This window comes from Marmota marmota, unplaced genomic scaffold (assembly GCF_001458135.2).
Source record: "Marmota marmota marmota unplaced genomic scaffold, marMar, whole genome shotgun sequence".
NCBI classification, from domain to species: Eukaryota; Metazoa; Chordata; class Mammalia; order Rodentia; family Sciuridae; genus Marmota; species Marmota marmota.
In genome coordinates this window covers 987,802-1,000,879 of record NW_026000138.1, presented here as the reverse complement: position 1 = coordinate 1,000,879, position 13,078 = coordinate 987,802, and the positions used below count along the sequence as shown (strand labels likewise).

Below are 13,078 nucleotides of genomic sequence, written 5' to 3'. Positions count from 1 at the left end.
CCGTATTTGGGGGAGGGCTTAGAACAAGTGGAACCCTTCTGTGTTTGTTGCAGGTCCTTGGTGCATGAGGTTGGTCTGGGCTGTGGGTGTCCCTGCTCTAGACAGGGACTCCGAGCTGGGGCCACCCTCTCCCCAGCAGGTTACCTTTGCTTTTCTGAAGGGTCTCCCTGAAGGCTGATTGCTGTGCATTTCCAGGTCGCCAAAGAAGAATGGTCCCAGACTCTGTGGGTGAACCTGAACGTGCAGGTCCTCCAGGAAGGCATCGACAGGTTCTTCAGGGGCCTCAGAAAGCTGCCACGGCACATCCGCACGCTGACGGTGGCCTTCCACTTGGAAGCAAAGATGAAGGCCTTCAAAGAGTCGGTTCCTTTACTTCTGGACCTGAAACACGAGGCACTAAGGGACAGGTTTGTTCTGTCTTCTGTTTGCCCAAGTGGATGCATGGAAGGGGCTTTTAGTGCAAAATGGGTCCCTGCTTAAATCTGATGGCGGAGAAAGGTTTCAGCGGTGACACAGGTTGTAAATGCGCAAGCGGTAGGTCTGTGACACGGCTTCGATAAAATAATCAACATCCAGTGTAAAGTGGCTTGTGATGGCTTTATTCAAACGCTTAAAAGAAAAAAAAGCAAGAAGACTTGGTCAGCTCCATTCCGCCTAAACTCAACAGGACTCACGTATGTAATTTCCAGTGTTCTAGGCAGCTACCTTAAATGAATGAATGAAAGGAAATAAAGGAAATTAATTTTAATGATACATTTTAATTAAGATATCCAAAACATCATTTCAACATTGAACCCGCATAAAACATTTATTCCTGAGATATTTCATCTTAAAAGAAAAAAATACATTGAAGCAACTCGGGAGGCTGAGGCAGGAAGACGGTGAGGTCAAGGACAGCCTCAGCAACTTAGTGAGACCCTGTCTCAAAAAAAAAAAAAGAAAAAAAAAGTGTCTCAGTGGTCGAGCACCCTGCGTTCAATCCCCAGTTCAAACAACAACAACAAAACCAAATCATTGAAACCTGGCATCCATTCCATACTCGCAGCATTTGTGCTTGAACTTGCACAATCCCAGGGCTCAGTAGCCACCACACCGGACAGCGCAGGTCTGTTGGGCTTGATGGAGTAGCCAGTCCCGCCGGGGAGGAGGCCGACCTCGGTGTCTCCAACAGCCGGGGATCAGGAGCAGCCTTATGGATTGTGTTCTTCCCACCACAGCACCTAACATGTGGTCACGTGGTCGTGGGGTAACAGTGGGTGACTTCCTTTGTGTACTGGGAAAGTCACTCCTGTCTCCACATCCTCCCAGTGCCCCTGCTTACATCTGTACCTCTCCCTCAGATGCTTGCAAGCCCCCAACACCCGCTTCACCGCTTATCCCTTGAAGGTAGTCACCGAGGCCCAGTGACGCGGGCTCTCTGCCCACCTTTGCACACGGGGACATTCTCCCACGTGAGACTGGCGCCAGCGTTTTCTAGCTCACGGCCGCAGCCCTTGGCTCCCCACCCTGTGTCACTGAGCATCACTGACCTGCTCTGGGTTTTTTTTTTTTCCCCCATCATTTTCTTTCTTATTTACTTAAATGAACATATCCTAAAAAGAAACTTAGGTCACCACTGTGAATGGACAGCTAACAGCACCTACCAGAAACAGAAAGGAGTTTTTTTAATTAAAATGATTTTTAAAAATTTAGCTCAGCCGGGTGCAGCAGCGCACACCTCGAATCCCAGCGGCTCAGGAGGCTGAGGCAGGAGGATCAAGAGTTCAAAGCCAGCCTCAGCAAAGGCGAGGCGCTAATAGGGCTGGGGACGTGGCTCAGGGGTCCAGTCCCCCTGAGTTCAATCCCTGGTACAAAAAAAAAAATTTAGCTCAGACCTGTTGCCCGTCCTGCTTAGGGCAACAAGGATGGTGGGTGACAGTGACGAGGCATTACAGACTCAGCCATGCCAGCTGAGACTTGCCCTTTGACATAATTAGAAGGACGGGGACTGACAGGGTCACCTTGTACCTGGGTGACTTGGTGTCATGTGATGTTGAGTCTTCGGACCCCCTAACCCGCCACCTGGTCACGGCGCCCCACGTCCTGTCAGTTCCTTGGCAAAGCTGGGGATATAGGGACGCAGACCGTGACCTTCTTTCTGGCCTGCTCTGTTTTATTTTATTTTTTTACAACAAAAGTCAGTGCGGTCCCCGGGCTTACAGATGGCGGGGTTTGGGAAAACGGGTGGGGATATAGTTCCAGTGAACTCCTCATGTTGCGGAATTTCATCACGAGAAGTTTTCTTGGAGGGACTTGTCCTGTGGCTTTAGTGGGGATGCGTGGATCCGTCACTGACGTCGGCAAGCATGAGGTCTCAGTGTCGATGCACTTGCAGGCACTGGAAGGAGCTCATGGAAAAAACAGGCGTCTTTTTCGAAATGACCGAAACGTTCACCTTGGAAAACATGTTTGCTATGGAGCTGGACAAGCACACGGATATCCTCAATGAGATCGTCACAGCGGCCGTCAAGGAGGTGGCCATCGAGAAGGTAGGACTGCAGCCCGAGCAGCGAGGGCAGCGGGGAGGCTGCCTGTTCTCCAGCAGAGAGTGCGTTCCTTCCAGTGTCCGCTGCGTCTGAGTCACAAGGAATTATTTGTTCTAGAAATAGACTCTCTGCCTCGGTGAGCGCTCCCTTGTCCCCCCTGTCGTTCCTCTTCCCACTCATGATAGAAGCAATGGATGTTCGCAGTGGCACGTTCAGAAAGAAACCAAATCCCTCACTATCTTGCCGCCCATGCAGCTATCACTACCCTTTGGGTGAATGCTCTTCCTGCCTCTAAACTGCATGTACACATGTGTTCACACACACACTGCATGTGCACACATAAAGATATGCACACCTACCATAACATATCCACATACATTTACACATATTATAAATACATATGCATACATGTACATACACACCAGAGTTTTTGGCAGATGGAATGCTCATGGGCACACTGTTGAGTAATTTGATTTTTGGCTGGGCAGTAGAGTCAGCCCAGGGGCAGGACCCCATAACCTTGCAGGCTCCTGAGGCCGACTGTGGAAGTCAAGCCTGGTTCTGGGAGAACTGGGCACAATCTTGGCAAGCTGCCTTGCCTGTCTGAGCCCGAGTTCCTCTGATGATCACCCCTGCCAGGAGGTTGCTTTGAGGACCCAGCAAGGTCATACCTGCAACATGCTTACCTGGTACATAGCACATTCTTGATACGTGGTGACCGATGCTTCCATGGTACCGTTTGACTTTTCACACGATTGCTCCAGGACCCCAGTTGAGGTGCTGATCAAAGGAAGCTGAGGAGGTGGTTGTTGGGTTGGGGTTCCGTTTTTCCAACTTATGAATCTTTTTAAAAAATTTTCTGACCAGGCTGTGAAGGATATTCTGGACACATGGGAAAATATGAAATTCAACGTGCTCAAGTATTACAAAGGCACTCAGGAGCGAGGCTACATTTTGGGGTCTGTGGACGAAATCATTCAGAGTCTTGATGACAACACTGTCAACCTGCAGAGCATCTTGGGAAGCAGATTCGTGGGCCCGTTTCTGCAAACTGTTCACAAATGGGAAAAAACACTTTCTCTAATAGGGGAAGTCATTGAGGTGAGCACAAAGACAAAAGATGGAGCAAAGCCAGTTCATAGCAGGAAAAGACCTTTATATGAGAATATTTTGTGCTTAGAAATGAATGATCCTTTTTTATACCTTTTTTTGGTCTTGATTTCTTTGGGGGAGGAGTGCACTTCTAGGCATTCCCAACTTCTCCAAGGAGGAGTTTATCTGAGTTTTAATTTGTGATGAATGTATTTTTAATTTCTGAGATTCCTAATTTTTCTCAATGTAGTCCTGTCTTTCTTTAATACTGTCTTGCTATTCTTTAATACTGACATTGGCAAGCATTAATTAAAATTTTTTTGTAGTTGTAGATAGACAGAATACCATTATTTTGTTTATTTTTAATGTGTGCTGGAGGATCGAACCTATTGCCTCACACATGCTAGGCAAGTGCTCTGCCACTGAGCCACAGTGCCAGCTGGCAAACATATTAATTTTTATGTCCTTTTTTTTTTGAGGTGCTGGGGATGGAACCCAGGGCCTTGCACAAACTGGGTAGGCACTCTGCTGCTGAGTTTCAGCCCAGTCCCTCAGTCCTTTTTATGGCAGAGTAGTACTCCACTGTATGAAGAGACCACATTTTGTCTGTCCATTCAGGCTGATGGACATTTATGTCACTTCCCTCTTTGGTATAATGACCAGCTTCCAAGAGCCACCTGTGCAGTTACTTCTTAGAATCTCTGTTTTTGGCTCTCTGGGTCTGCACCTAGAGGCAGAGCAGCCTATTGCATGGGTAGGGACTCTTGTTTGTTGTGGGTCTTGGGTTCCAGACTCTGCTTGTGGCTGGAAGTTTCCTCCCCTTCCTGCATGGGCATGGAGTATTTTCTTTGGCTTTTGAATGTGGGCTGTTTATTTTAAAATAGTTTGTTAAGCCTTTTCCAGAATTCCTATTCAATAGTCCCCCCTTATGCTTCAGGGAATACGTCCCAACATGTTCCCAGGATGCCCTAAACCAGATGGTACCGACCCTGTGTGATCTGTTTTTTTCCGATACACACACAGCTCTGATAAAGGTTAACTTACACGTCACAGGCAGCAAGAGATCAACAGCAGCAACTACTCACAAAATAGCGCAGCCCTGGCAAGCTGCCCTAATGAAGTCCTCCAGAATGTGGTCTCTTTTTCAGAACAACTCGCTGTCCTTTTGAATCGCAGTTAACCATGGGTAACAGAAACCATGGAAGGGATGCTGCGGATAAGAGGGGACACAGCCCTGCGTGTGCTCAGTGCTCCCTGGCCTGCGGAGTCCCGGACTGAGAGATCCGGACGGTCCTGGGGTGGGTGGGATCTCACCATCCCTTCCTCATGGTGCCTGGTCCCCCTTGTTGACATCACCGTCGTACATTTTCAGATCTGGATGTTGGTCCAGAGAAAATGGATGTATCTCGAGAGCATCTTCATTGGTGGAGACATCAGATCTCAGCTTCCCGATGAGGCGAAAAAGTTTGACAACATTGACCGAATGTTTAAAAGGGCAAGTGACGGGCGCCTGGTGTAGTCTGGATGGAGGGACGGACACAGGAGATGCCTTTGCTTCTAATTTGCGTGCACTTTCTCCATTGGTGGCCTCTGAATTTTTTCAGTCATGACCTTAATCTGTTTAGTAAAAAATCCTGTTTGATTCTTGGCTGCTGGCATATGACGCCGAATTTTTATTTTTATTTTTTTAATCATAAAAGCAATGTTTGCTTACTTAAAAAATGTTTGGAAATGCAGAAAATGCATTGCCCATGGTCCCTTCACCCTCAGGGGGCAGCTCTAACCTTCAGTACAGGTTGAGCACCCCTAACCTGAAAACCCCAAATGCTCCACAACCTGAAACTTTTTGAGCACCCAGATGATGCCAAGATGGAAAATTCCACACTATGAAGCTTTGCAAGAAATTGTCTTAAAATATGTAATTACCTTCAAGCCCTGGGCATAGTCTGGATGGAGGGACAGAGCACCTCAGATACCTCACACGTGTTTCACACCCTGAAACACGTGTGAGTTTCTTGCTTGGACCTGGGTCCCATCCCGAGGGGGTCTCAGCACGTACCTACAGATGCTCCAATTCTGAGCAAAACCTGAGACCCGGAGCACCTCTGATAGGAGGCTCTCAGCCTGCCCAGCGCTTGGAAATCCTCCCTGTGTGTACAGGTTCAAACAGCAGTTCCAATGGTATCACATGCAATTTTATATCTTAAAATTCTCCTTTAATATTATATAAAACATTTCATATTATGAAAGTACTGAAGAAATATTTTAACAGCTCTGCATGATAGTTAGGTGTGCGCGGCCTGACGTTGCTTTCATTGATTGGTCTTGACTGCACCTCTTGTTAGAGCAGAATCTCTCTTTTGTAAAGAGCAGGTCTAATGCTGTTTGCCCATTTGGCGCTAGGTTGTTAGGAAGCAAATCGACCCCAAAGTGTCACTCTGCCTAGGTCCTTTCCAGGCTGCCCTGGGCTCCCCTGCTGGTCAAGAGGGCTGGCGATCTAGATGAGGACTACCCGCCCTCAAATCCCGCTTAGCTTCACCCCTGTGTTCCCAGCTGCAGGGACAGGTGGCTGGTTGGTGTTTTCTCTCCTTCATCCCCTAGAGTTCATGACGTTTTTCTTACCTATTGGCCCAAGCTCTGTCTTAAAACTTGAAGGAAAAAACCAAAACAGATAATATCCAAATTCATTATAGGAGGATTTACAAGTAAAGCAAAAAAGAACAAAAGAAAAAAATACCAACAATCCTTTTACCCAAGTTAAACTACTTTTTGTTTTATTTCGTACAGTGCTGGGGCTCAAACCCAAGGCCTCGAGCATGCCAGGCAAGTGCTCGGCCACAGAGCCACATCCCCAGTCCCAAGATAATTGTTTTAACACCTGAACACCTTTGCACGTCACGAGGCTTATCCTGTGTACGCCTGCAAATCAGTGTAGATAAGTAAATAAGCAGCCTGTGACAACAGGATCATTCTTACCAATATAACTGAGTTTTTTTCATTTTGCATCTTTGACATATTTCAATCAGTGAATATCTAAGTTGTCCCAGCTAATTATTTACCCGTTTCTGTGTGGTCAGACTTTTGACAGGGCATGTCCACCATGCCCCCCACCCTCCTTTTGCTGTGCAAGGTGCCCTAGCGAATGCTCTTGTGTGTACAGCGCACCCTGCTGGAGGTGCCAGGCACCTGCCGTGCGGCTGGCCTCCTGGAGGGAGGGAGGGAGGGTGACCTGGACATGCGGAGGTGCTGACTGCTGGCCTCCCCCGGGGTTGTGCCTGTGTGGGAACCTGGGGAAGTGCCCCTGTCCGCGGGGTGTGGGGTGACGGCTCTCTCCTGCCCCGTCCAGATCATGGGCGAGACCCTGAAGGACCCAGTGATCAAGAGGTGCTGCGAGGCCCCGAACCGCCTGAGCGACCTGCAGCACATCAGCGAGGGGCTGGAGAAGTGTCAGAAGAGCCTGAACGACTACCTGGATTCCAAGAGGAACGCCTTCCCCAGGTTCTTCTTCATCTCTGATGACGAGCTGCTCAGCATCCTGGGCAACAGCGACCCGCTCTGCGTCCAGGAGCACATGATCAAGGTGGGCGCGCCCGGATCCATGGGGGTGTCCACCTGGGCATTCTCTGCAGCGAGGTCCCCCAGAGGGTTGGGACTGTGAACGCTGCTGGGGTTTTGACTTGTAGTATGAACCTAGCAACATTCGCTTAAGTCTGAAGCTTCACCAAAACTCAGCTGTTTCTTGCTCTTTCCCCGCAGTTCAACCCCCTCCCCCCCTTTATTTATTTTTTTTTGAGAAACTAAGACAAAACAACAGCCACCCAAATCACAAAGGCTAATGTAATAACACTGGAGAGCAGTGGTTTAACACACGCACTCTGGGACCAGTTTTCCTGAGCTCGAATCCTGGCTCTTCCCTAAGAGCTGTATGAACTTTGGCAAGTAATGCGACCTCTCTGAGCACTGGTTTTCTCCTCTGTAATAGTTACTTGTTTTCGCGGGGTTGTTCTGAAGGTGAAGCAAGTTACTACTTAGAACAGCGCCTGCCTAACACGGTTGTCTGAATAGCCTTTCCCACAGCCCTTGTAACCCTATAGTCATACGCTGTGTCCCTTGTGAAATGAACGAAGAGCAATGTCATGCTCTCTGGTTCCTAGAGGTGCTGAGTTTGTTGTGATTCCTTCCACCTTACAACTTGTTACCCTTTTACAAACACGAATATCCAAGAACCACCATGGTGGAAGGTCAGAGAAAACCGTCCCTGCCCCTGGGGCTAGCTCCCTCTGTATCTGGTGTCAGCAGGGTGGGATCCTCAGCTCCACGTTGGCCTGGGTGACTCTGTCGCAGGCAGGTGTCCTGTTCCTGTGTGTAGCAGGCTGTCCAGGAGCATCCCCAGGCCCTCTTTGCAGCTGAGACAACCCAGAAGTCTCTGGACAAAACCAGTGTCCCCTGGGGGCAAGGTTTGAGAACCCGTAGATTCCTTTATTCCAAATTAACAGAGCACTCGTAAACTTCCTTCCCCACTTTCCCTCCAGCTAATCGCCTTTGTCAGGTGAGGTTTGGGGTGGGGGTGGGGCACGCTCTGTTTCCACTTCCCTCAACAGGCCTCTGACTGCTCTAGTGAGGCAGAAGGGAGCCGGAAGCCCGGCCCTTCCCCTAGCCGCTCCTGCACCTCCAACGATTTTGTTCTGTAAAGCCCGCGGCCTCTCTGTCCTCTCCTCCTGGTTTGCAGAGTGACTTGCGTACTCTCCTGGGCCCTCCAGGACTCATTTTCCTCTGAAGAGTAGCAGTGACGATAGTCAGCAGATGCCTAGGGTTCGAGTCACCTTGGAGAAGCTGGCACAGGGTTTATTCCAGGCTGAGGGAGGAGGAGCCAGCCGCCCAGGATGACAGCACTGCACAGAGGGTCCTGTGGTTCCTCTCCGGCCACCTCCTGCACATTGAGCTCCCTGTCCCACAGTGTCTGGACCTCCCTGTCCCCCAGGTGCCCTGGAGCCCTGTGTGCTAGGGGGAGAGTCTCCTCTCCTTCTCCCTCTTCTGAAGACCCCCCAGGATCTTCACCCAGCGTGGGGGACCTGAAGGTTCCCGCTCCCAGGGCTGCTCCCCTCTTGTGGGCACCAGGTGTCCGGGAGCTGCCCTCGATCCCAGAGCAGAAGGCAGCAGCGTCGTGGTCGCCCTCTTGCTGTGTTGCAGATGTACGACAACATAGCCCAGCTGCGGTTCCACGATGGGGACAGCGGGGAGAAGCTGGTGTCCGCCATGATCTCGGCGGAGGGCGAGGTGATGGAGTTCCGCAAGATCATCCGGGCCGAGGGCCGCGTGGAGGACTGGATGACGGCCGTGCTGAATGAAATGAGACGGACCAACAGACTGATTACCAAGGAGGCAATTTTCAGATACTGCGAGGACAGGAGCAGGTGAGCTCCTTGAGATGGACCCGGTCTGGGCAGCGGGGCCTGCACAAAGCCGTCTGGACCGTCACCACAGCAGTGCTGCCCAGGGCATCCTCCGGGACCGGATGGTGGGAGGTGGTTCAGGGGCCAGCTTGCATAACCCCCAGGGCCCCACAGATGGCCCTCGAGCGCATCTCTGTGCATAGCCACTGACCCGAGGCAGGTCCGTGAGAGCTAGCCAACGACAGTCAGGGGCACCTTGACTTGTGTCCCTGGAGCCATTTTTGGAGAAGCAAGGCCAGCACCCTTCTCCCCAGTTCAGGGTAACTCTGCCGGAGGAAGGAGGATAGGACGCTACAACCCAGGAAGCTGCCACAGGCTTGGGCAGAATTTTTGTTAAATTCCTTGTTGGAATTTTTAAAAATATCCTGCAATACACCCGTAATATAAGTGATTTTGAAAACCTACGAGGAAACATTTTTAAAGTGCTCCGGGACTTACCTTGCTGTCGGGAGCCTACAGGATTTCTCTGGAGGGTAGTTTTTGGCCTGGCCTTTGCTTTGCCCTCTGGCCAGGAGTCCTAGTTCCATTTTCTCTCCTGGGGCTTTGCCAGTCTCTCCTGCTCGAGATCAGAGGAAGATGTGCCCTGCGGGGCTGCTTTCGGCCTGGGTGGGCGCAAGGCTCACAGGCGTCCTGTGTCCACAGAGTGGACTGGATGCTGCTGTACCAGGGCATGGTGGTGCTGGCCGCCAGCCAGGTGTGGTGGACCTGGGAGGTGGAGGACGTCTTCCACAAGGTGCAGGCTGGCGAGAAGCAGGCCATGAAGAACTACGGCAAGAAGATGCACCAGCAAATCGATGAGCTGGTGACGCGGATCACCATGACCCTGAGCAAAAATGACCGCAAGAAATACAACACGGTTCTCATCATCGACGTGCACGCCCGGGACATTGTCGACTCCTTCATCCGAGGCAGGTGGGTCCCTTCCAAGGACGTGGCGCACTACGGGGCTCCCTCTGTCCCTCCCTGGCCTCCTCTAACCGGCCTCCTTCCCGCTCCTCCACCTGCCGTCCAGCATTCTCGAGGCCCGGGAGTTCGAGTGGGAGAGTCAGCTGCGCTTCTACTGGGACCGGGAGCCAGACCAGCTGCACATCCGCCAGTGCACGGGCACCTTCAGCTACGGCTACGAGTACATGGGCCTCAACGGGAGGCTGGTCATCACGCCCCTCACAGACCGGATCTACCTGACGCTCACACAGGTGACTGCCAGCCTGGGTGGGTGATGGTGGCTTCTGTGTGGCGGTAGTCAATGTAGTCAAGGAGGGCCTTGCTTTGACATCTCAGAAGCATGTTGACACTGTGGGGAGGTGGGATGCCTGGGGGTGTCCTTTCTGGGAGCCATCGGGACGTCCTCAGGAACCAGTTTCCAGCTGGCTGCTTAGTCCTGGGGACACTGGTCCCAGTGCAGTGGGGGGTGGACAGGAGAGGTGCAAGGAAGGGTGCAGAGATGTTAAATGTGGGGGCGTCGGGAAGGACAAGCGAGTGGGGATGTGCACATTGCGTGACAGCTGTCGTGCGGGTGGTCTGCTCAAGCAAACAGCCTTGGGAATGGACGGTGTCTCCCCGAAAAGAGGAGAGGCCCTGTCCAGGGCAGGCCTGTGCAGGCCAGCCTGCAGGCCTCAGCTGAGCCACGGCTCCTCAGCAGCGTCTCACACCCACCGCGTGGGCACCAGAGCCCGGGGCGCCTCCACATCACCACATGGGGCTTGGGGGACGTGGGCAAGGATGACGCCCGTGCTGGTCACCGTGCTGAGACAGTCCTTTATCTCCCGGAAAATAGCCCCGTGACCTTATGGGAATTGGAGATCTCCAGACACACAGGCGACAGGTTGCACGCAACAGCGTCTCTCCCTCACACTCACACGCACTTAAACACTCTCGTACACACTCACTCACATACTCTCACACTAACACTCAGACTCACTCTACACTCATTCTCTTCCTCACATTTACACACACTCACACACTCACTCTCAGACTCACTCTCACATGTGCACTCCCTTGCATGCTCACACATGTGCACACCCTCACTCACCCTCACCCACAGAAGGAGACTCGTGTGAGACATTGGCTCCTGAGCTCTGGACACTGCTTGGTCCCTTGGTCTCTGCCTGAGAGCTGGAGAGCCAGGAGGGCGGGTGTGGCTCAGAGGCCCGGCAGCTGGATGCTCTGTCCTGGGTCTGAGGCCCGAGGCCCAGCAGCACCACGGGTGGGAGGTGCCACCCAGCTGTGGCTCATGGCTGGGTCCTACAGCTGCCTCTCGTCCCCTCCCGTCCTCAATGGACTAGAGGACACCCACACTCCTGGGGGATCTGCTGGGCCCAGTCACAGCTCCCTCAGAGATGCCAGAAAGGACGCTTCTCCAGCTGCCCAGATGCTCTCCCCTGTTGTCCTGGCGTTAACATCCATCTGTGTATATGTCCCACACGTTGTCACAGTGATCAGTCTGGAAATGACACTTTGCTTTTCGCTTGAACAGGCCCTGTCCATGTACCTGGGAGGGGCCCCTGCTGGCCCTGCAGGTACCGGCAAAACTGAGACCACCAAGGACCTCGCCAAAGCTCTGGGCCTGCTCTGTGTCGTGACCAACTGTGGAGAAGGCATGGATTACAAAGTAAGGCCTTGCTGTTGCGTTGTGTGCCGTCATGTTCTGCAGAGAGCGTCACCTCCAGGTCATCCATGAGATGACCAGTGACTGCTGGAAGAACATACTAGAAAACCTCTCACCAGCAGTCTCAGAGCTAAAACACGCCTGCCTTGTTAGCAACAGCAGAGCTGGAGTCCCAGACTTCCATGCCTGCGGCGTCAGGGAGACAGCTCGAATGAGGGACCGGGCAGAGGCGATGGGGAGGGACTGAGGCCAAACGGAGGACAGCGCTCCAGGTGTCTAGAGGGTGCCCGTTCCGCTGTGGTTCATTATCTCCACTTGGGAAATCGGGCCCACAGTTGCTAGATTTTAGAGCATTTCAAGAGAAGTGAGAAATCTGGAGTTTTGTAGACAAAATAATCTCAATGTGTAAAATCCCAAGTGTGAGCTGGCCCATGAGAGGCCCTAGACATCTTGCCAGGAAGATCAGTTGGTGGAGTGGCTGGTGGGCTGCTTCTCTGCCAATCTTGTTGTTGAATTTGGAAAACTTATCCATCCGCGTGTCACTCACAGCTTCAAGGGAGAAGTGCCCTTGTGTGGTGTCTCTTGTGTTCCAGGCAGTGGGGAAGATCTTCTCGGGCCTGGCCCAGTGTGGAGCGTGGGGCTGCTTCGATGAGTTCAACCGCATTGACGCCTCGGTGCTGTCGGTCATCTCGTCCCAGATCCAGACCATCCGGAACGCCCTGATCCACCAGCTGGCCACGTTCCAGGTGGGCACAGCAGGGGCGCCCAGGTCGGACCCTGGAGGGAAACCTGCTGCAGAACTGGGTCGCGGGTGGAGACCAGCCTTCACCGACTTCTGCATTCCGATTGCGATGGCACCATCTTTTCTGGTTCTGGGTGGTCACGTCCCAGGGGCTTGGAAAGGCTTGTGGACACACAGTCAGTCAGGTAGCACGGGGTTCTCGGGTCAGCCACATGCAGACCCCTTAAAGGAAAGGGAGTATCCCTGGTGCGTCCCCCACTCTGAGGAAACCTGACTTCAGAAGTTGCTGTGTCCTTCCGTCTTGTCCCCGCACACGGCGAGTGCTGCCTGGGTGCTTGCAAATTCCTGGTGTTGTTACAAGCAGGGCTGAGAAGGCTGCTCTCCAAGTGAGAGGCAAAATTAAAAAGAAAAAAAAAATTTGAGAATTCACAAACTCTCCCTGCCCAAGATGTTTGCAGACTCGAGTTCGAAGAGTCCGTGTTCAGCTGCAGCACGCGGGTGAGTGGGGACAAGCAGCATCTTGTAGAATTTAGGTAGCCCGGGGGCAGCTCTCTGGTTCCTGTCACCTCATGCCCCCTGCTCTGCAGACTCACCCACCCACCCTGCAATGACACCTCGCATGTCCCTCTCTTCCCCTTTACTCCTACACACCCTCCGA

General features: G+C 52.2%; 1 protein-coding gene across 4 annotated transcripts in view; it reads left to right on the top strand.

The window, feature by feature from the left end:
* Dnah10 (dynein axonemal heavy chain 10) overlaps window positions 1-13,078 on the top strand; it is a 115,512-nt gene that overhangs the window by 46,437 nt on the left and 55,997 nt on the right. For all 4 annotated transcript variants that reach the window (XM_048785492.1, XM_048785491.1, XM_048785490.1 and 1 more), the window contains exons 25-34: window positions 196-407; window positions 2,375-2,528; window positions 3,393-3,626; window positions 4,990-5,112; window positions 6,964-7,197; window positions 8,808-9,031; window positions 9,713-9,982; window positions 10,083-10,266; window positions 11,547-11,681; window positions 12,272-12,424. In XM_048785492.1, coding sequence (XP_048641449.1) covers window positions 196-407; window positions 2,375-2,528; window positions 3,393-3,626; window positions 4,990-5,112; window positions 6,964-7,197; window positions 8,808-9,031; window positions 9,713-9,982; window positions 10,083-10,266; window positions 11,547-11,681; window positions 12,272-12,424 — 1,923 coding nt within the window. The remainder of the gene's footprint in view (window positions 1-195; window positions 408-2,374; window positions 2,529-3,392; window positions 3,627-4,989; window positions 5,113-6,963; window positions 7,198-8,807; window positions 9,032-9,712; window positions 9,983-10,082; window positions 10,267-11,546; window positions 11,682-12,271; window positions 12,425-13,078) is intronic.